Raw genomic sequence first — 22,343 nt, 5'->3', positions numbered from 1 at the left:
TTGCACGCGACACACCTGGGTTCGAATCCCAACATCCCATATGGGCCACCAAGCGCCGCCAGGAGTAATTCCTGAGTGAAAAGCCAGGAGTAACACCTGTGCTCTCCGGGTGTGACCCAAAAACCGAAAAAAAAAAAAAAAGACAAATGGATGCTTGTGAAGAGTTGCAATCACAATTTATTTAAATGAAAATATAACAGATAAAGTAAAAACAAAGAATAAATATTATAAAATATACCGAGGCAAGATACTCATTGGTGGGAGGGTATCCAGACAGAGACACTGATGTGAGACCCTGGGCTTCTTTCAGTTGTAAACATGCTAGGTCCTCTGGGAACTTGTCCAATGTTGCCACAGCGGGTGGCCGTGCAGCTGGTACTCGAGAGATCAGTGTTGGCGCTGTCCTTGGACACGGAGCCAAGTATGGTTTCAGAGCAGGAGCTAAAGAATCAATAAGAGAGAAGGTCACCCAGAGGGCTCTTTCCATGGATTCCCCAAAGCTGACCCCAACAGGGAGCCCACAGGAATGGGAGACCATGGGCCCACCTCACGGGGGTTTCCTGTGGAGGCCTCCCCAGAATGGGCTCTCCGGCCTGTGACTCTCCTTTCCCACACCAGCCCCCAGGACACCTCTAGGTGGGCCTTTTCGCATTCCCCTTTTACTTGTGCATATACACACACCCCTTGGTTCTTACCCGTTTTCTTCTGGTGCTCTGAGTCTCGTTCTCTGCCATATGTGTCAGGCCATGGCATTGAAGGCGGTGCCCTTTGGGGAGTTGACAATCCTTGGCCAATCTCAACTTTCTGCTTAGATGGTGTCTGGCTCTGCTTGGTGCTGGCTGATTCCAGACTTTCTTCAGAGGAACTGGACCCAGAGGATATGTAGAAGATCTTCTTTCTCTCCTCTGGGCTTCTCTGCTGAGGGAGGGTTGGTCTCTCCTGTGGGCTTCTCTGCTGAAGGAGCATCTCTGTCTGCTGTGGGCTGCTCTGCTGAGGGAGAACCACAAAGGCTCAGCTCCAGAAGCGCTGCTTCCCCCTCCCTTCTGAGTTCCTCCCTGCTGGTGGACCTGCATCTACACAGACCTCCCATAGGAATGAGATTGAAACAATCAAGTTTAGAAAATTCTTGGCCAAAGAGCACCTCCTCGTGCCAACTCAGTGAGCAGTGACCTGGCCTTGGGGGTAGATTTGATGACTCACCTGCTAGGAGCAGGCTGCCCTCAAGATGATCTCACAACACACACACAGACACACCTACATACACAAATACACATACTCACTCACACACACACACACCATCTCCAGTACACACTCAAATTTACTCTCTCCGATAAACACGTTCACACCCGGGTGTGCACACTCTTCCACACACACAGCTTCTGCGCCATCACACTCAGGGAGTGATGAAGACTGATCACGGGCATCAGTGCTGGGGCTGCCCGGGTCAGTTCCTGCTGACCTGAACTAGCGGCTGTCTTTGTGAAGAATTCCGGGGAGTTCTCCAATGAGTCCTCACCAAGTTTCTGAATCTTTTCAGTGTCCTACACTTGGGGGTTTTACAACCACGATTTCTTGGTAAACAGCAAAACATGTTTGCTGTCTATGCGTTTCCGCAGTGATCCAATTAATGAGTATGGGGGCGGGTGGGGAGGCTGCAGAATGTCTGGTTGCATCACAAAGAGAGGACAGTGATATCATCGAGCGCTTCACAGGGAGGACAGGTCAGCTGTGTCCCTGCAGCAGGGCTTGCTCTCTGTGCAACCCCCTCTGGCTGCTACTGCTCTCTCTGTTCCCAGAAGTTCTGTTCATGTGGTGAACTCAAGGCCCTGGGGAGAGCAGGGAGCAGTCACTTGAATGAATGGGCTGCTAAAAAGTTATTTTCCTTTTTTTAATTAGTAGTATTGCTATTTATTCAGCCACTGATTAGCTGATTTAATTGGGAATGAACTCCACCTTACTATTTTTTTTTCATTTTTTATCATTTTCTTTATTGAATCACCATGAGAGCAGTTGCAAAGCTTTTGGGTCTAAGTCTCAGTCATACAATGAAATACCCGTACCTTCACCAGTGCCCATTCTCCACTACCGAAATCCCCAATATACCCCCATCCCACGCCCTCCCCCTACCTGTGGGGCAGATGATTTCAACATTACTCTCTCTCTACTTTGATCACATTCAATAGTTCGACACCAGACCCATTATTATTTGAGATTTTTCCCCAACACTCAGATTTGCTGAAAATGCAACCGTAGACAATTTGTGTTCTATTGCTGGTTATGGATAACATATGATGTTGCGCGGCTGCAGTAGGGCCATGTGATTTTGAAATCCTGAAATTTTAACACTAATCTGGATGGATTTCTCCCAAAGGCCACTGGGTTTCGAGATTTGCTCCTGAGTCTCTGGAAGCATGGCCATTGAGCAGCTTGATTAGGAGCCAGAGAGGCCGTTCATGGGCGATTACTTGGGGTCTTGTTGGGGTGGAGAGGACAGGACTGGCTCTCCCCCCATCCCGCGAGGCCCAACAAATTTTGTCACTGTGGGCCCAAGCCAGACTGTCCAGTGGCCTCTGGAGGATGACGGCTTCCAAGCCGCCAAGAGGGAGCTGGCGGAGTGACAACACCCTTTCTTCCCTGGGGTGGCCTGGCCACAGTAAGGTACTGTGGGGTCCGGACGCACTTCTGCCAATTGCCACTGGGTTTCGAGGTTTGTTTCTGAGTCTCCGGGATCATGGTCATTAAGCAGCTTTATCAGGAGCCAGAGAAGCCGTTCGTTGGCGATGACTTGGGGTCTCGATGGGGTGGGGTGGACAGGCCCGGCCTCCACCCCCATCCCGCAAGGCCCTGCGTGTCTCATCACTGGGGGCCCAAACCTGACTGTCCAGTGACCTCTGAAGAATGGCGGCTACTGGGCCGCCGGGGGAACAGGCCAAGGCACGAAACCTATTCCCACCTGGATTGGCCCAGCATTGGTAACCTACTGCAGGGACCAGACATATTTCTGCCAAAAGCCCCTGGGTTTCGAGATTTGTTTCTGAGTCTCTGGGATCATGGCCATGAATCAGTTCAATCAGGAACCAGAGAGGCCATGCCTCCAATTATATAGCTGAACTGGAGGTGTTCTGTGGGTGTGTTTCCCACATATCTAACTTTTGGCCGTTTACTTTCTTGGTAAACTTTGCCCCAAGTTTTTGGGGTCTGGCCAAATGCACAGCAACTATTTTTTTTTATTAGTGAGGTATACAGTTGCAGACTTACAAATTTTTGTGCTTGGGTTTCAATTATACAATGATCAAATACCCATCTCTCCACCAGTGCCCATTTCTTACCACCATGCATCCCAGTATCCCTCCCACCCCCCACTCCTCCTATCTCACCCTGCCACCGTAGCAGGGCATTCCCTTTTCTTCTCTCTCTCTTATTGGTTGTTGTGGTTTGTAAAACACCAATGGGTGACAATAATGTTTGTTCCATAGTCTACTTTCAGCATGCTTCTCCCATCTTGGGAGGATCCTCCCAGCAGCTTTATTTGGTGTTCCCTTCTCTATCTGAGCTCCCTTTTCCCCTAGCCTGTGTGCTTGGCCTCATGGAGTAAAGCCATGGAGTAAAATTAAAATTAAAGCAATCTTTTAATAGCATCAGGGCTGCAGACTTAATATAAAGGATGGTGTGTCCTTTGAGTGCAAGATGCCCAGGTCCATTCCCGGCACCATACGTTCTGTACCATCCGTCAGGAGTGACTTCCAAGACCAGAGATGGAAGTCACCTTGTACACCCCGGGTACCACCTGTGTGATCCCAAATCCCTCCTTTTCCTCAAAGTAAAATAATATGACTAGCACCAAGTACGATTGTGAGAATTGAGGAGGCATAGAACTAGTACTGCAGGTTGGGTGCTTGCCTTGCATGCATCCAGCTTGGGTTCCTTCCCCATTACTGCGTGTGGTCCCAGGAGCCCCTGAGGGTGATCGAGAGTGATCTCTGGCTAAGCTCTAGGCACAGCTAGGTGTACTCCTCCTCCCAAAAAAGATTTTGAAAGTGAAATTGCAATGAATGTAAATAATTTTGTATATAACAAAGTAGCAATGATGGTCACAGCTGCTCTTGGATAATTTTTATTTATTTTGGGAGCAAAACGTATTGTAACATACAATTTTTTTTCCAAAGGATTAATACCTGGGAAAATTAAGTAAGATCATAATCTTACCTTTATTTTTTAGTTTTCGTACACTGAAAATTATTTGTACAATTACAATACTAAAAGTCACTTGATCGCTTGATCACTTGATACCCCGTTACTCATCGATTTACTCGAGCGGTGCCAGTAACGTCTCCATTCATCCCTGTTGCGTGCTAGCATAGCCCCGTGGCATCTGCTCGTTCTAGGAATATGCAGAGCCTCAAACCGATCATTCAGGGTCTTCTTTGTTTGTTTGTTTTATTAGTGAAACACCATGAGGTACAGTTGTAGACTTACAAGTTGTTGTGCTTGGGTTTCAGTTATCCAATGATTGAGTACCCATCCCACCAGCAGTGCCCATTCTCCACCCCCAACAATCCCAGTATCCCTCCCATCCACCCCCATCGCCCATCCCACCCTACCTCTGTGGCAGGGCACTCCCTTTTGTTCTCTGTCTCCTTTTGGGTGCTGTGGTTTGCAGAAGAGGCACTGGGTGGCAATCATGTTCAGTCTATAGTCAACCTTCATCATGCATCTCCCCTTCTGGTCGGATCTTCCCAGCACCCTTTATTTGGTGCTCCCTTCTCAATCTGAACTGCCTTTAGCCCTAGAGTGTGTGGCTGGCCTCGAAGCCATGGAGTGAACCTCCTGGTATTTATCACAGCTGTTCTTGGGTGTTAGTCTCTTATTTTGTTACTTTATGTTACCCAGATGAATGCAATCTTTCTATGTCTGTCCCTCTCTTTCTGACTCATTTCGCTTAGCATGATATTTTCCATGTAGTACCACTTGTATGTCAATTTCATGACTTCATTTTTCTAACTGCTACATAGTACTCCATTGTGTGGATGTACCAAAGTTTCTTTAACCAGTCATCTGTTCTCGGGCACTCAGGTTTTTTTTCCATATTCTAGCTATTGTAAATAGTGCTGTAATGAACAAACAAGTGTAGATGTCACTTCGACTATACTTTTTAGCCTCTGCGGGGTATATTCCCAGGAGTGGTATTGTTGGGTCAAATGGGAGCTCAATTTCTAATTTTTTGAGAGTCGTCCATAGTGTTTCCCAAAAGGGTTGAACCAGTTGGCATTCCCACCAGCAGTGAAGGAGGGTCCCTTCCTCGCCACATCCGCGCCAACACAAGTTGCTTTTGTTCTTTTGAATGTGGGTCAGTCTCTGTGGTGTGAAATGATATCTCATTGTTGTTTTGGTCTGCATCTCCCTGATGATTAATGATGTGGAGTATTTTCTCATGTGCCTTTTAGCCATTCGGATTTCTTCTTTGAGAAAGTCTCTGTTCATTCGTTGCCCCACTTTTTCACTGGGTTGGATGTTTTCTTCTTGTGGAGTTCAACCAGTTCTTTGTATATCCTTGATATCAACCCCTTGTCAGATGTGTATTTGGAGACTATCCTTTCCCATTCTGTAGATTGTCTTTGTATTTGGTCACTGTTTCTTTTGTGGTGCAGAAGCTTCTTAGTTTAAGATAGTCCCATTTGTCTATCTCTGTTTTCACTTGCTTGGCCAGTGGCGTGACATCTTTGAAGATACCATTAGCTTCAGTGTCATGGAGGGTTTTGCCAACTTTGTCTTCAGTGTACCTTATGGATTCCAGTCTGATGTTGAGGACTTTAATCCATTTTGATCTTACTTTTGTACTTGGTATTAGGCAGAGATCTAAAGGTAAAGGTAAAGGCCCTCCCGTTGATCATCGATTTGCTCGAGCAGGCCCAGTAACGTCTCCATTGGAGACTTTGTTATTACTGTGTTTGGCATATCGAATACGTCACGGTGAGCTTGCCAGGCTCTGCCGTGCGGGCGAGATACTCTCGGTAGCTTGCCAAGCCTCTCCGAGAGGGGCGGAGGAATCGAACTCGGGTCGGCCATGTTGGCTGCGTGCAAGGCAAACGCCCTACCGCTGAGCTGTCACTTCAGCCTGGGAAACGTCACCCGGCCCGGACATGAACAGGATTGACAGATTGATAGCTCTTTCTCGATTCTGTGGGTGGTGGTTCATGGCCGTTCTTAGTGGCGGAGCCATTTGTCTGGTTAACTCCGATAACGAACGAGCCCGGTATTTTTTTTAAATTTTAAATTTTTATTAGTGAAACACCTTGAGGTACAGTTATAGATATATAAATTTTTGTGCTTGGGTTTCAGTTATACAATGATCAAGTACCCATCCCTCCACCAGTGCCCATCCTCCACCACCACGCGTCCCAGGATCCCTCCCACCCCCAAACCCCCTGTCCACCCTGCCTCTGTGGCAGGGCATTCCCCCTTGTTCTCTCTCTTTTCTTTTGGGTACTGTGTTTTGCAAGAGAAGCATTGAGTGACAATCATGTTTGGTCTATAGACTACTGTGGCCCTGCAGCAGGGCTTGCTCTCTGCACAGCCCCCTCTGGGCTGCTGCCGCTCTTCCTCTTCCCACAAGTTCTGTTCATGTGGTGAACTCAAGGCCCTGGGGAGAGCAGGGAGCAGCCACTTGAAAAAATGTGCTGCTAAAAAGTTATTTTCCTTTTTTTTTTTATGTAGGTGTACTGCTATTTATTCGGCCATTGATTATCTGATTGAATTAGGCATGAACTCCACCTTTATATTTTTTTTTATTTTTTATAATTTTATTTATTGAATCACCGTGAGAGCAGTTACAAAACTTTCAGGTCTAAGTCTCGATCATATAATGAAACACCCGTACCTTCGCCAGTGCCCATTCTCCACCACCATAATCCCAGTACACCCCCATCACACACCCTCCCCCTACCTGTGGGGCAGATGATTTCCACATTACTCTCTCTCTACTTTGATCACATTCAATATTTCGACACCAGACCCACCATTATTACTTGAGATTTTACCCCAACACTCAGATCTGCTGAAAAGGCAACAGTAGACAATTTGTGTTCTATTGCTGGTTAGGGATAACATATGATGTTGCGTGGCTGCAGTAGGGCCATGTGATTTTGAAATTCTGAAATTTTAACACTTAAATCTGCAGGGATTTCGACCAAAAGCCACTGGGTTTCGAGATTTGTTCCTGAGTGTTTCGTATCATGGCCATTGAGCAGCTTGATCAGGAGCCAGAGAGGCCTTTCATGGGCGATGACTTCGGGTCTCGTTGGGGTGGGGAAGACAGGCCCGGCTCTACCCCCATCCTGTGAGGTCCTACCGTTTTGTCACTGTGGGCCCAGACCTGGAGCCCCTGAGAGTGATCGAGAGTGATCTCTAGCCAAGCTCTAGGCACATCTAGGTGTACTCCTCCTCCCAATAAAGATTTTGAAGTTGAAATTGCAATGAATATAAATAATTTTGTATATAACAAAGTAGCAATGATGGTCACAGCCCCTATTGGATTATTTTTATTGATTTTGGGGAGCAAAACATATTGTAACATACAATTTTTTTCAACGGAAAAATACCTGTGAAAATTAAGTAAGATTATTATCTTACCTTTATCTTTTAGTTTTCCTACACTGAAAATTATTTGTACAATTAAAAGACTAAAAGTCCCTTGATCACTTGATACCCCGGTACTCATCCATTTACTTGAGTGGGTGTCAGTAGCGTTTCCATTCATCCCTGTTGCGTGCTAGCATAGCCCAATGGCATCTGCTCGTTCTAGGAATATGCAGAGACTCAAACCGATCATTCAGGGTCTTGACGAAGAAATCTGACCATCTTGTAGGTGGACGTCCACCCGGCGTTTTGACGTCCCGTGTAATCTAGTCAGTAATGGCTCTAGTCCAGCGGTCATCTCTAAATCTCATTAAGTGTCCAGCCCATCTGATTTTTGATGGCTTGGCAAATGAGATAGCGTCCTTTATTCTTTAGTGTTGACGGAGATCGGAACTCCGGATTCTATCTCTCATTTGAGTGAAGCGTGATACTCCAAGCATAGCTCTTTCTATTCCTCTTTGAGATACCCGAATAGCGTTTTCATCCTGTTTTCGTAGGGCCCAGGTCTCTGAGGCATATATTATTGCAGGAGGAACAGTGGAATCAAAGAGATGTGCTCAGAGCTGAAGGTTCTTTGTCCTCTTAGTTATTTCTTCAATTCTCTTGAAGGCATTCCAAGCCACTCTCTTCCTCCTGCATAACTCAGGTGCCAGGTCATTCATCTTGTTGATTTCTCGACCTCGGTATATATAACTGTTGCATTCGGAGATGGTGGTTTTGTTGAGAGTGAATGGATGATCAGTAACAAGACTGTTTCTCACGAACATTGTCTTTGTGAGATTCTGTTGCAATCCAACCTTTCCACACTCACGGTCGAAGTCGGTCAGCATTTGTGCCACTTGGCTTATGTTTGGTGTTATTAGAATGAGGTTATCAGCAAAGCGGAGGTGGTGTAGTTGCCAACCATCTATCTTCACTCCCATTCCTTCCCATTCCAGTTGTCGCATGATGTTCTCGAGGGTGGTACTGAAGAGTTTTGGTGAAATGGTATCACCCTGCCGAACCCCTCTCTTGACATGGATGATTACTTCTTTGTAGAATGGAGAGATCCTGGTAGTGAATCCATAATAGAGCTCATGGAGGATCATGATGTATTGAATTTCTATGCCCTGATTGACTAGGGCTTCAATGACTGCTTCCTTCTCAACAGAATCAAAAGCCTACTTTAAATCAATGAACGCCAGACAGAGCGGCACGTTGAACTCCTGAGAAACCTCAAGGAGCTTAGTTATCGTGTGGATATGGTCAATGCTGCTGAATCCTTTTTGGGACCCGGCTTGTTCACATAGTTGTCCTTCATCTAGTGTTCTGCCAATCCTATTCTGGATGACTTGAGTGAACAGTTTGTAGATGACAGACATTAGGCAGATTGGGCGATAGTTGCCAATGTTGTGGATGTCTCCCTTCTTTCATAGTAGTACGGTCTTGCTGGTTTTCCATTGGGATGGAACCTTGCATTCAGACAGGTAATATGTGAAGAGCTGAGCCAGTGTATTGATGAGTACTGACGGCAGGTTCTTCAGGTGCTCAGGTCTGATCTTGTCTGGGCGAGGTGCTCTTTGTTTCTTTACCGAAGAGATGGCATGTTGAAATTCGGAAGGGAGAACATTGGGAACGACATATCCATCATGCAGAATTTGGTATGTGGGCAAGTGGATGTGGCTATTAAAGAGGTCTGAGTAGAAGTCATGAATAATCTGCATTGCCCTTGTGGAAGATGTGATAGATCCATCAGGATGTCGGAGGGCAGTCATCTTGGTCTTGTAGTTGGTGAAGGACAGCGGGCACTACAAATGCTTTTCCTGGCTTCTGCCACATCTACCAGCACTGCTGTTCTCCTGTCTTTGAGGTCATCCTTGATCTCTTCTCTGCACTGTTTTGCCAGCTCAGACATTTGCTTGCCGTTGCCTGAGGCATGTGCCAAGCCACGTTGGCGAATAAGTTCAAGAGTGTTCAAATCAAGGTGGTTTTTTGTGGTTATCTCTCTCTTGGCATTCCTCGCACAATCCTGGAGGTGCTGAATCATTTGATCGTATTCCTCATCATTGTTGTCAATGATGGCATCTTCCCATGTTGCCACAACAGAGCCAAAGAGCTCCCAGTTGGTGGTCGTTCTGGGAGTTCTCTTCTTAAACTTTGCATTCTTTTCTCCCTGTTCTGTGAGGTAGAATTTTGCACGAGGGAGATGGTGGTCCGATCCCATTTGGAATTTTGCGACAACAGCAACATCGGTTAGGCAAAATCGTCCATTGAATATGATGTGGTCAATTTTGCTGTGGAACCGTCCACCAGGAGACTCCCATGTCCAACGTTTAGATTCAGCCTTTTGGAATTGTGAGTTACCATGGATGGTCTTGGTTGACATGATGAACTCAGACAGTCTGTCACCCTGTTCATTCCATTCTAGGCCATGGGTCCCAAAGTGGAGTTCATCGGCTGATCTTCTTGGTTCTATCTTGGCACTAAAATCACCAACAATGATCTTGTAGAAGGTGTGGTCTTCTTAATAGAACTTCTCCAGCTGCATGTAGAACTTCTCCATTTCTCCTTCACCATAACAGGATGTTGGTACATACACAACAAAGATAGAAACTGCTGGCAGTGATCCACGTCTATTCAAGTGTAATCATGCAATTCGGGTTGTTAGGCATTGGAATGAATCTATGCTCATGGCCAAGTTCGCCTTGACAAGGATACCGACACCACTGATGCCTCTTTTGTCACATGTTCCAAGGAACAGTTCTTCTCCAGTGTCAAAAATGGCATGGTGTGATTGATGCCTTCTCTTTTCGGTCAGACCAATGATGTTCTACTTGATCTTTCACGCTTGTACCATCAGGTCCTCGATGGATATATCCGATGCCGGCATACGTGCATTGAAATTACAGACAATCATTTTTGTCTTTCTTCGTTTTGGCAGCCTAGTTCTGCCTTGAGATTTTGTCAGCCTCTCCTTCCACATCCTTCTCGACTCTTCCATATTCAGGGTCAGGGGAATGAGATCCATTTTTTTTTTCTTACTGGATTTGGCATATCGAATATACCACGGATAGTTTGTCAGGCTCTGCCATGTGGGTGGGATATTTAAGGTAGTCTGAAAAAATAAATAAACATAAATATAAGGTCGCCTGGCCGCAAATGCAAATGTGGCCCCACGCTCCTGGGAGCTTGGAGTGATAATCACTGGATCCTGGCAGTTGTTGGGGTTACACGGCAGTTGATGGGTGTAACTTTCTAGCTACTGGAAGGTCCAGTCCCAAACCGTGCAGGCTTGGAGATCTCAGCCCCGCGTCCTGCACCCCTGAGTTCCTCTGCCAGTTCCTTTATGCATATTCCTAGAATGAGCAGATGCCATTGGGCTACGCTAGCATGCAACAGGGCTGAATGGAAACGTTACTGACACCCACTCCAGTAATGGATGAGTAACGGGGTATCAAGTGATAAAGTGATCAAGTGACTTTTAGTGTTTTAATTGTAGAAATAATTTTCAGTGTAGGAAAACTAAAAGATAAAGGTAAGATAATGATCTTACTTAATTTTCCCAGATATTTTTCCTTTGAAAAAAATGAATGTTACAATACCTTTTGCTCCCCGAAATCAATAAAAATTATCCAATAGCAGCTGTGACCATCATTGCTACTTTCTTACATACAAATTTATTTAAATTCATTGCAATTTCACCTTCAAAATGCGTGAGGCTCATCCAAGCGTGTGGAGAGTGGTCTCAGCATGACTTTGGCCTGGTGCCTGAGGTCTTCAGCTGCTGGGCCCTGGTGTGGACAGTCAAGCACGGGGTAGGAGAATCTGCCTTGTTCTCTCCCGGGAGCTTGGTGAAACATTCAGGTGAGTATCGGTGATTCATTAAAAAGTAAAAAATTTAAGAAAACAAATTTAAAATGGAAAAATTTAAAAAATAAATTTAAAAAATGAAATTAAATTTAAGAAAAGAAAAGAAAATGGGAGTAGGTGGGGGGCTGGGCGGCCAGGGCTATGGGGGAAGAGCGGAGAGTGTTTATTGTGCAATAACTTATTCCATCCTCATTTTTAAAAATTATTATTAGTATTTTTTTCTTTTGCTTTTTGGGTCACAACCGGTGATGCCCAGGGGTTCCTCTGGGCTCTGCACTCAGGAATTTCTCCTGGTGGTGCTCAGAGGACCATAGGGATGCTAGGAATCGAACTTGGCCGGCCACTTGCAAGGTAAACTCCCTGCCCGCTGTCATATCGCTCCAACCCTTCAATTTTTTTATTTTATTAAGTGTTTTACAATATTTGATTACATTCAATATTCAGACTCCAATCCCATCACCATTACACCTTCTCACCACCATATTTCGCATAGTTCCATCCCAAACCCCAATCCCTGTCCCAAAGCAGAACTCAAATAATCTATTCTGTTGCATTATTTGATATGAAAAACTGCCAGGGCGCTGGAGCAATAGCACAGTGGGTAGCACGTTTGCCTGGCACATGGTGAAAGTGGGTTCGATTCCCAGCATCCCATATGGTCCCCTGAGCACCATTAGCCAGGGGTAATTCCTGAGTGCAGAGCCAGGAGTAATTCCTGTGCATGAACATGTATGACCCAAAAGCCAAAAAAAAAAAAAATAATCGCTAAAAATGCTATAAAAAAAGTATCCTTAGAGGAAAGAGTGTGTATTCCACCCAGGGGCCATTAAGCCCATTTATATGAGATCACTAACATCTTGTAAAAGGTTGAGCCTTGTGTGTTTTATATATATATATATATATCTGTAAAAAATATATATATATTTCCCTCTAAGATTGGTTGCCTGCTACTATGAACTCTGTCATATGTGGTACAGCAATTTTGGAGTATGAGCTCCTGCATTTTTTGCTTTTGGGGTCACATCCGGTGGTGCTCAGGGCTGACTCCTGGCTCTGTGCTCAGGGATCACCCCTGGCAGGCTTCCAGGATGGTCCAGGGATTGAAAGTGAGGCAGCCTTGTATGAGGGGAGTGTCCTGCGCTCTGGACTCTCCGTGTCCCCGCTCCAGGGCCCCTTTAGTTCCACAGCCTTTGTTTTGGGGTCATACCTGGCACTGCACAGGGGTTACTCCTGGCTCTGCACTCAGGAATTACTCCTGGCGGTGCTCGGGGGACCATATGGAATGCTGGGAATCGAACCCGGGTCAGCTGAGTGCAAGGCAAACACCCTACCCGCTGTGCTACGCTCCAGACCCTATTCTCATTGGCAAAGTTCATTGGCTGAACTTCTTTGTCCTATATTTATTTGTTTTATTTTTTTTCTTTTCTTTATGGGTGGGGTCGGGTTTGGGCCACTCCCAGCTGTGTTCAGCCCGTCTGGCTCTGTGCTCCAGGATCACTCCTGGTGAAGCTGAGGAACTATATGAGGTGCCAAGGATTGAACGTGGGTTGTCCACATGCAAGGCAAGCGCCTTACCCACTGTTCTATTCCTCTGGCCCCTGTTTGGTGTCTTTTTGTTTTTGTTTTTTGTTTTTTCTTTGTAGCCCCTGTTCAGTTTCTGTGGATACTGTCACAGTTGTAATTACTAAAGAATGTAAATATTTTGGAATGGGCACTCATTTCCTGTATATTCTTTGCAGACATCCGGGAACTGATCGAGGTGGATGATGTGATGGAGGACGGTTCCCTGCGCTTCGGTCCCAATGGAGGACTGGTGTTTTGCATGGAGTACTTCGCCAGTAACTTTGAGTGGCTGGAGAACTGCCTTGGCCATGTCGAGGATGACTGCATCCTTTTTGACTGTCCAGGTAGCTCAGTAATTAGATTGTCATCTTCCCTGGGTTGTGCAGTTCTGTCCTTGGTGGGAGAAAGTGAAATTAGCATCTCATTTACTTTTACCCCAGATTCTTGGACAGTGGACAGTCATCCCATGAGGGGCTGTGGAATGTCTGTTTTCTTCTGTTTGGGGGCCACATGCAGAGGTGCTAGAGGCTGGGGCTCTTCCTAACTGTTATCAGGGGGTTGCTCCCAGCCCTGCTTGGGGAACCAAAGCATGCTGGGAACTGAGCCCAGGCTTTCTGCATGCAGAGCATATGCTCAGTCTCTTGTTTCTTGGGTCCCAGGTCATGCAGCTTTTTTTTGTTTGTTTGTTTTACAGGTCACACCTGGTGATGCTCAGGAATTACTCCTGGCTTTGCACTCAGGAATCACTCCTGGCAGTGCTCAGGGGACCATATGTGATGCTGGGAATCGAACTCAGGTCGGCTGCGTGCAAGGCGAAGGCCCTACCTGCTGTGCTATCACTTCAGCTTCGGTCATGCAGCTCTTGAAAGGTTTGCTTTAGAGCTAGAGAGACAGAAGGATGGGTAGGATGCTGCGGCAGACACAGGTTCAGTCCTTGGCACCATATATGGTTCCATGAGTACTAGTGGGTATGGGCCAAAGCCAAGGTATTTTTTTTTTAGGGCCATAGTATAGCAGCTAAAGCCCTTGCCTTGCTTTCTGCCAGCCCAAGTTTGGATCCCTGGTACCAGATAGGATGCCCCAAGCACTGCCAGGAGTTATTTTTAGTACAGAGTCAGGAATCCTCCCAGAATACCAGTGGGTGTGACCCAAACTTCCTCCCCTCACACTAAGAGAATAAAAATTTGTTTTAAAATCTGTCATTGTCGGGGCTGGATCAATGTGATAGCACAGCAGGTTGGGCGTTTGCCTTGCACATACCCGACCCAGGTTCGAATCCCAGCATCCCATATGGTCCTCTGAGCACCGCTAGGAGTGGTTCCTGAGTGCAGAGCCAGGAGTAACCCCTGAGCCTCTCTGGGTGTGACCCAAAATGCAAATAATTATAATAATAATAATAAATTAATAAATGAAATCTCTGTGACTGTTCTCCCGTTGTTCATTGATTTGCTTGAGCAGGCCCAGTAACTTTTCCATCGTGAGACTTGTTGTTACTGTGTTTGTCATATCGAATATGTCACAGGTAGCTTGACAGGCTTTGCCATGTGGTCAATATACTCTCGGTAGCTTGCTGTGCTATCCGAGAGGGGCAGAGGAGTTGAACCCGGTTTGGCTGTGCCGGCTGCCAGCATGGCAAATACCCTAGCACTGTGCTATTACTGCAGCCCGTTTTAAAATCATTTTTAATAATTTTCGTGCAACCGGCCAACATGGCCGACTGGAGTTTGATTCCTTTGCCCCTCTTGGAGAGCCCGGCAGGCTACCGAAGAGTATCTCGCCTGCAGAGCAGAGCCTGGCAAGCTCCCCGTGACATTTTCAATATGCCAAATACAGTAACAGTTGCACAATGGAGATGTTACTGGGCCTGCTCGAGCAAATCGATGAACAGGAGGACAGTGATGATGATGATGACTGTATATTTTCTTTGTATGCCCCCTTTACATACATGTACACCCAGAGTTGCTTAAAAATTTCTTGGGGGGGTCAGAGGAGCGGGTGTGATAGAACAATGGGTTGGGCGTTTGCCTTACATTCGGCTGACCCGGAACCCCAGCATATCATATGGTCCCCCGAGCACTGTCAGTAGTAATTTCTGAGTGCAGAGCCAGAAGTAACCCCTGCACATCGCCAGGTATGACCCAAAATGAAAAAAAAAATATTGGGGGAGCCAGAGATACTACAGTGTGTAGGGCACTTGACTTGCACACTGCTAAGGTGATCCCTGATATCCTATATGGTTCCTGGAGCCTTCCAAGAGTCATCCCTGAGCACAGAATCAGGAATTAGCCCTGAGCACTATCAGGTAGTCCACAAAAAAAAAAAACAAAGAAAAATTGAATATAGTATAGGGCTAGAGAGATAGTGGGCTGGGGACATGCTTTACATGTAGTGGGCCTTGCATGTAGTAGGCCTTGCATGTAGGACTCTGAGTAGCTTCGAGCCCTCCCAGCAGTTTCGGGGAGACTCTCAAGCATCCCCACGTGCGGCTTAAAACAAGCAAAATTGAATATATTACTTCTGGGGATTGACTTCCTTTAAAAAATTTGGGGGGCACCGCGGGTGCCGTATCTGATGAAGCTCAGGGGTTACTCCTAGCTCCTGTGCTCAGGAATTACTCCTGGCTGTGCTCAAGGGACCCTATGGGATCGAACCCAGGTTGGCTGTGTGCAAGGCAATTTCCCACCCTCTATACTATCTCTCAAGCCCCCTAAGACAGTTTCCGGGAAAAGTTTTTATCCCATAATTGAGGGTTGAATGTATTTCATGCTTATAATAAGCTTGTGTTCTTGTAGGTCAGATCAAGTTGTACACACACCTGCCCGTGATGAAACAGCTGGTTCAGCAGCTGGAACAGTGGGAGTTCCGAGTCTGTGGAGTGTTTCTTGTTGATTCTCAATTCATGGTGGAGTCTTTCAAGGTTTGAAACTATACCTGTCCTTGATTTTCAGTCTCCGGCACAAGCAGAGTACAAATACCTTTAGTCATAATCGTTTAATTGTTAACAGTTCATGAACTATACCCCGGAGTGACATAGAACTTATTTTTGTTAAATTAATATGCCAAGAAGATGGCTCCAGTGGCAGAGCACAGAGCTGGCATGTTCGAGGCCCTGAGTTTGCCCCTTGTGCAGTTCTAGTGGTCCCCAACTCTCAGCTGTCGCCTTCAGGAGTCGTCCTAGGGTGGTGTCAGAAGTAAGTCCCAAGCACCACTGTGTGTGGCTCCAAAACTAGAAAAAAAAAGCTGGATGCCTGAGAGATAGTACAGTGGGTAGAGCTCTTGCCTTGCATGTGGCCCGCCTGGGTGTCATTCCTGCCATGCTGCCACCGGGCCCCCCGAGCCCCTCCAGGAGTGATCCTGGACCACAAAGCTCAGAGTACTACTAGGTATTCCCCAAACCTGAAAGGGAGGGCGTTTGGTTCCGTCTCCAGCACCCATATGGTTCCCAAAGCTGCTGAGGAGTAATTCCAGGGTGCAGAAGCAGAAGTGACCCTTTAGTTATATCAGGGGATTGTGTGACCCAGAAACCCAAAAGGAAACACCCATCAGGGGAGGTGGAGGGGGAGCATGAGAGAAGATAACGTTAGAGGGTCAGAAATAGTACAGGGCTTCTCAAAAATAAATAAATAAATAAATAAATAAGTAAGTAAATTTTAAAAATGGGGGCAGGAGTGATAGTACAGCGGGTAGGGCCTTGCACACAGCCAATCCGGGTTCGATGCCTAGCATCCCTGAGCACCACTAGGAGTAATTCCTGAGTGCAGAGCCAGGAGTAACCCCTGTGCATTGCCAGGTATTACCACCCTTCCCTTCCCCCCCAAAAATAGTAAAGGGCTTAAGGAGCTCGCCTTGATATGGCCCACCTGCTTTTAATCTCTGTCACTACATGTTTCCTCAGTACTGAACTCAACCCCAGCTACCTCCTGAACACTTTAAAATATTGTTGAGTGGAGAAGTGTGGTCACTGTAGATCGCATTTCTCCTTCCCATCTCACCTTTAGAATCCTAAGGTCAGCTATTGGCCCAGCAGTCTTCTGTTAGGCCCAGCCTGCCAGTGCTCAGGGCTCACTACTGGCGCTGTGCTGAGGAATCACTTAGGTAGTGCTCTGGGAACCCTGTGGAGTGCTGGGCTAGAACCTGGGCTGTCCAGGTGCAAGGCAAGCGCCTTAAAGCCTGGACTCTTGCTCGGGCCCCAATCTTAGCGTTTCTCGTATTTACGTGAGTTTTGTTCCAGTGGGGATCAGAAACCTTTTATGTGGACACTGTTGGTGACAACTGATTCATCGTCCCTTTCCTGCTTCCTCTTTCAGCTTATTTCTGGCATCTTGACAGCCTTGAGTGCTATGGTATCTCTAGAAATCCCCCAAGTTAACATTTTTTTCATTTCATTTCATCATCCTGTTATTCGTCGATTGCCTCGAGCAGGCCCCAGTAAGGTCTCTTTCATCCTAGCCCTGAGATTTTATTCAAGGCTCTTTAGGAGAATGAGACCCATCATTGTTACTGGTATTTTGCATATTTGGTATGCCACGGGGAGTTTGCCAGACTCTGCCTTGTGGGCAGGCTACATTTTACATACCTGTGCACCCAGAGTTGCTTAAAAAATTCTTGGGGGGGCCAGGGGAGCGGGTGTGATAGAACAATGGTTTGGGCGTTTGCCTTGCATGCGGCTGATCCCGAACGCCTGCATCCCGTATGGTCCCCCGAGCACTGCCAGGAGTAATTCCTGAATTCAGTGCCAGAAGTAACCCCTGCACATCGCCAGGTGTGACCCAAAATGAAAAAAAAATTATTGGGGGACCCAGAGAGATACTACAGAGGGTAGGGCACTTGCCTTGAACACAGCTAAGGTGATCCCTGCTACCCTATATGGTTACTGGGGCCTGTCAACAGTCATCCCTGAGCACAGAATCAGGAATAAGCCCTGAGCACTATCAGGTTGTCCCCCCCCAAAAAAAAAAACCAAAATTGAATATAGTTTAGGGCCTAGAGATATAGTGTGCTGGGGACATACTTTACATGTAGTGGGCCTTGCATGTAGTAGGCTTTGCATGTAGGACTCTGAGTAGCTTCGAGCCCTCCCAGAAGTTTCAGAGAGACCCTCAAGCATCCCCACGTGCGGCTTAAAACAAGCAAAATTGGATATATTACTTGTAGGGATTGACTTCCTTTAAAAAGAATTGGGGGGGGGACCGCAGGTGCCATATCTGATGATGCCCAGGGGTTACTCCTAGCTCCTGTGCTCAGGAATTACTCCTGGCTATGCTCAAGGGACCCTATGGGATCGAACCCAGGTTGGATGTGTGCAAGGCAAGTTCCCACCATCTATGCGATCTCTCAAGCCCCCTAAAACAGTTTCTAGGAAAAGTTTATTTTCCCCATAATTGAGGGTTGAATGTATCTCATGTTTATAATAAGCTTGTGTTCTTGTAGGTCAGATTGAGTTGCACACACACCTGCCCGTGATGAAACAGCTGGTTCAGCAGCTGGAACAGTGGGTGTTCCGAGTCTGTGGAGTGATTCTTCTTGATTCTCAAATCATGGCGGAGTCGTTCAAGGTTTTTTAACTATACCTGTCCTTGATTTTTCAGTCTCCGGCACAAGCAGAGTACAAAAACCTTTAGTCATAATCGTTTAATTGTTACCAGTTCCTGAACTATACCCAGGAGTGACTTAGAACTTATTTTTGTTAAATTAATATGCCAAGAAGATGGCTCCAGTGGCAGAGCACAGAGCTGGCATGTTCGAGGCCCTGAGTTTGCCCCTTGTGCAGTTCTAGTGGTCCCCAACTCTCAGCTGTCGCCTTCAGGAGTTGTCCTAGGGCAGTGTCAGAAGTAAGTCCCAAGCACCACTGTGTGTGGCTCCAAAACTAGGGAAAAAAAGAAAGCTGGAGGCTGGAGAGATAGAACAGTGGGTAGAGCTCTTGCCTTGCATGTGGCCCGCCTGGGTGTCATTCCTGCCGTACTGCCACCGGGCCCCCTTAGCCGCTCCAGGAGTGATACTTGACCACAAAGCTCAGAGTACTACTGGGTATTCCCCAAAACTGAAAGGGAGGGCGTTTAGTTCCGTCTCCAGCACCCATATGGTTCCCAAAGCTGGTCAGGAGTAATTCCTGAGTACAGAAGCAGAAGTGACCCCTTAGTAATATCAGGGGATTGTGTGACCCAGAAACCCAAAAGGAAACACCCATCAGGGGAGGTGGAGGGGGAGCATGAGAGAAGATAATGTTAAAGGGTCAGAAATAGTACAGCGCTTCCCAAAAATAAATAAATAAGTAAATTTTAAAAATGGGGGCTGGAGTGATAGTTCAGCGCGTAGGGCCTTGCACACAGCCAATCCGGGTTCGATTCCTAGCATCCCTGAGCACCACTAGGAGTAATTCATGAGTGCAGAGCCAGGAGTAACCCCTGTGCATTGCCAGGTATTACCACGCTCCCCCCCCAAAAAAAAATAGTAAAGGGCTTAAGGTGCTCGCCTTGGTGTGGCCCACCTGCTTTTAATCCCTGTCACTACATGTTTCCTCAGTGCTGAACTCAACGCCACCTACCTCCTGAACACTCTAAAATATTGTTGAGTGAAGAAGTGTGGTCACTGTAGATCACGTTTCTCCTTCCCACCTCACCTTTAGAATCCTAAGGTCAGCTATTGGCCCAGCAGTCTTCTGTTGGGCCATTTCTGGCAGTCCTCAGGGCTCACTACTGGCGCTTTGCTGAGGAATCACTTAGGTAGTGCTCTGGGAACCCTGTGGAGTGCTGGGCTAGAACCTGGGCTGACCAGGCGCAAGGCAAGCGCCTTAAAGCCTGGACTCTTGCTCGGGCCCCAATCTTAGCGTTTCTCCTATTTAGGTGGGTTTTGTCCAGTGGGGATCAGAAACCTTTTATGTGGACACTGTTGGTGACAACTGATTCATCGTCCCTTTTCTGCGTCCTCTTTCAGTTTATTTCTGGCATCTTGGCAGCCTTGAATGCTATGGTATCTCTAGAAATCCCGCAAGTTAACATCATGACAAAAATGGACCTGCTGAGTAAAAGAGCTAAAAAGGAAATTGAGAAGTAAGTTCACTATAATTAACGTCACATTTGCAGTGCTGAACCTTTTTCGTTTCACTTCGATTGTCAGTCTACAAATTTAGTGTTTCGAATTCTTTGCTTCACCAGACTATCATTTTTGAAGGTTTCTAGATCCAGGCATGTATTCTTTATTAGATGATTCTACAAGCAACTTCAGAAGCAAAAAATTCAAAAAATTGACTAATGCCATATGTGGGCTGGTAAGACTTTGTATTTTTCTAATTTTTGGTGGTTGGGGGGTGGGCCTCCTATGCTGTGGGGCCAAGGGGCCACTCTGATTATTGGCCCACCAGGCTAGTAGTGGTCAGTGCTGGGGCCCTGAGGGCCGTATCAGCACTATTGTTTGCTTCCTGGCTGTACCCAACAATGCTCAGGATGCCATCTGGTGCCAAGAATGAAGCCCTGTGCTAATCCCTGGGCTGATGAGTTTTGCAAGTGTTTGGGGTTGTTGTGGGTTGTTTTTAAGGTTTGAGGGCCACACCCGGTGGTGCTCAGGGGCTGTTTCTCCCCTGTGCCTGGTGGACCATATGTGGTGCTGGGTGTTCAAACTGAGGTGTGTGGGGTGCAGGCCAGTTGTAACCCCTGTCGTAGCTCTTCATCACCTCCCCCCGCACGTCCCTAGACACATATTTTTCTTAATGGTCTTGTCACATGATTACACACCCCCAGGCAGTGGCCACCATATGGACGGCACAGACAGGCGCATTTCTTTTTATAGGGGAGCAGCATGTTGGGAGCAGTGGGCTGTCTGCTTCGAAGTTAGTATAGAAGTAGGGAGAGAGCTCAGTGGGCAGCACCACTGGCTTTGCACACAAGGGGCCGAGGGTTAATCTCTGGCACCATATGGTCGCCACCAGCGTTGTCTGGATGTGGCCTCCCCTCACCTCTGAAAAAAGTTGTCATTGGTTGTAGCAGAGAGGGCAGGAGGTCACACTGAGCAGTGGTCAGAGTTTATTCTTGGCTCTGCGTCCAGAAATCATTCCTGGTGGGCTCAGGGAGCATACGGGATGCGGGGGATCGAACCCGGGTGCATCCCTTGCCTATGTGCATGGCAAGTGCCCAACTCAGTGTACGAGCTCTCCCGTCCCACAGCAGAGAAATTCTGCAATGTCTTTTTTTCCTGGCCACGTGGCACATGAGAATTGCCTGTACCCTTTTGAAATTTTCAGTGGTTGTTGAATGCAGATAAATTACTTTAAAAGAATTCTCAATTTCTGGTTGGGTCTGGAGCGATAGCACAGCAGGTAGGACGTATGCGTGGCATGCGTCCGACCCAGGTTTGATTCCTAGCATCCATAGGTCCCCTGAGCATCACCAGGAGTTATTCCTGAGTATATGAACCAGGAGTAACCCCTGTGCATCACCAGGTGTAAAGTAAAGTAAAGTAAAGTAAAGTAAAGTAAAGTAAAGTAAAGTAAAGGCCCTCCTGTTGATCTTCAATTTGCTCGAGCGGGCCCAGTAACGTCTCCATTGGAGACTTTGTTGTTACTGTGTCTGGCATATCGAATACGTCACGGGGAGCTTGCCAGGCTCTGCCGTGCGGGCGAGATACTCTCGGTAGCTGGCCGGGCTCTCCGAGAGGGGCGAGGAATCGAACTCGGGTCGGCCATGTTGGCCGCGTGCAAGGCAAACGCCCTACCGCTGTGCTATCGCTCCAAAAAGTCTTTAGTTAAGTAATGTTGTAATGTTACTAGTGTTCCAATAGGTAAGAGGTCATAAAAAAATTAATGCTGATTTGCTACTGTTCTGTCTGCTCCTCCCTGCACAGGCATAGATGGTTTTAATTAGACTACCAATGCTCACACTCAAGCGTCAGTTGCATGACCTTTCTGAAATCTCTAATTTGTAGATTGATGACTACAGCATGGTCCGATTTTTGCCTTCCGATCAATCAGAAGAAGAAAGCATGAACATTGTATTACAGCATATTGATTTTGCCATTCAGTACGGAGAAGACTTGGAATTCAAGGAAACCAAGTTAATTTCTGATGATTTAGATTTGCCAGGGCCAGAGAACGGCGCAGAGGGAAAGACCATTCTCTGCCTCCCCTAGGCTGACGCTGGGTCAGTTCCCCGTTTCATGTCTGGTCCCTGAGCACAGAGCCAGGATTGCCCTGAAAACCTCTGCCCTCCTGTTTGGTCTAAGCAGCTCCTTAAGTTAAGGTCTTGGGTACAGCAAGAGCCTGGCCCCTTCTGGCTGATCTCTGGGTGTGGCTCAAGAACTCAAAA

The 22,343-nt window shown here is 46.9% G+C and overlaps 1 protein-coding gene across 1 annotated transcript; it reads left to right on the top strand.

The window, feature by feature from the left end:
- The first annotated feature begins 318 nt into the window (after positions 1-318).
- On the top strand, positions 319-22,167 carry LOC130016471 (GPN-loop GTPase 3-like). The gene is made up of 6 exons (XM_056107181.1): positions 319-421; positions 13,224-13,391; positions 15,840-15,964; positions 19,981-20,096; positions 20,218-20,314; positions 21,964-22,167. The coding sequence occupies exons 1-6, from the start codon at positions 319-321 to the stop codon at positions 22,165-22,167; spliced, it is 813 nt and encodes a 270-aa protein (XP_055963156.1).
- The last annotated feature ends 176 nt before the right edge of the window (positions 22,168-22,343 follow it).

Source organism: Sorex fumeus, unplaced genomic scaffold (assembly GCF_029834395.1).
Source record: "Sorex fumeus unplaced genomic scaffold, SorFum_2.1 ptg000155l, whole genome shotgun sequence".
NCBI lineage: Eukaryota > Metazoa > Chordata > Mammalia > Eulipotyphla > Soricidae > Sorex > Sorex fumeus.
This window is presented reverse-complemented; position numbering and strand designations above follow the sequence as displayed.

Excerpts from the sequence above, each read along its gene's own strand:
- LOC130016471 (XM_056107181.1), top strand. The coding sequence starts at position 319 with ATGCTAGGTCCTCTGGGAACTTGTCCAATGTTGCCACAGCGGGTGGCC. Across the intron at positions 422-13,223 it reads GTCCTTGGACACGGAGCCAA|ACATCCGGGAACTGATCGAG; the intron begins GTATGGTTTCAG and ends TATTCTTTGCAG. Across the intron at positions 20,097-20,217 it reads GCTAAAAAGGAAATTGAGAA|GTTTCTAGATCCAGGCATGT; the intron begins GTAAGTTCACTA and ends TCATTTTTGAAG.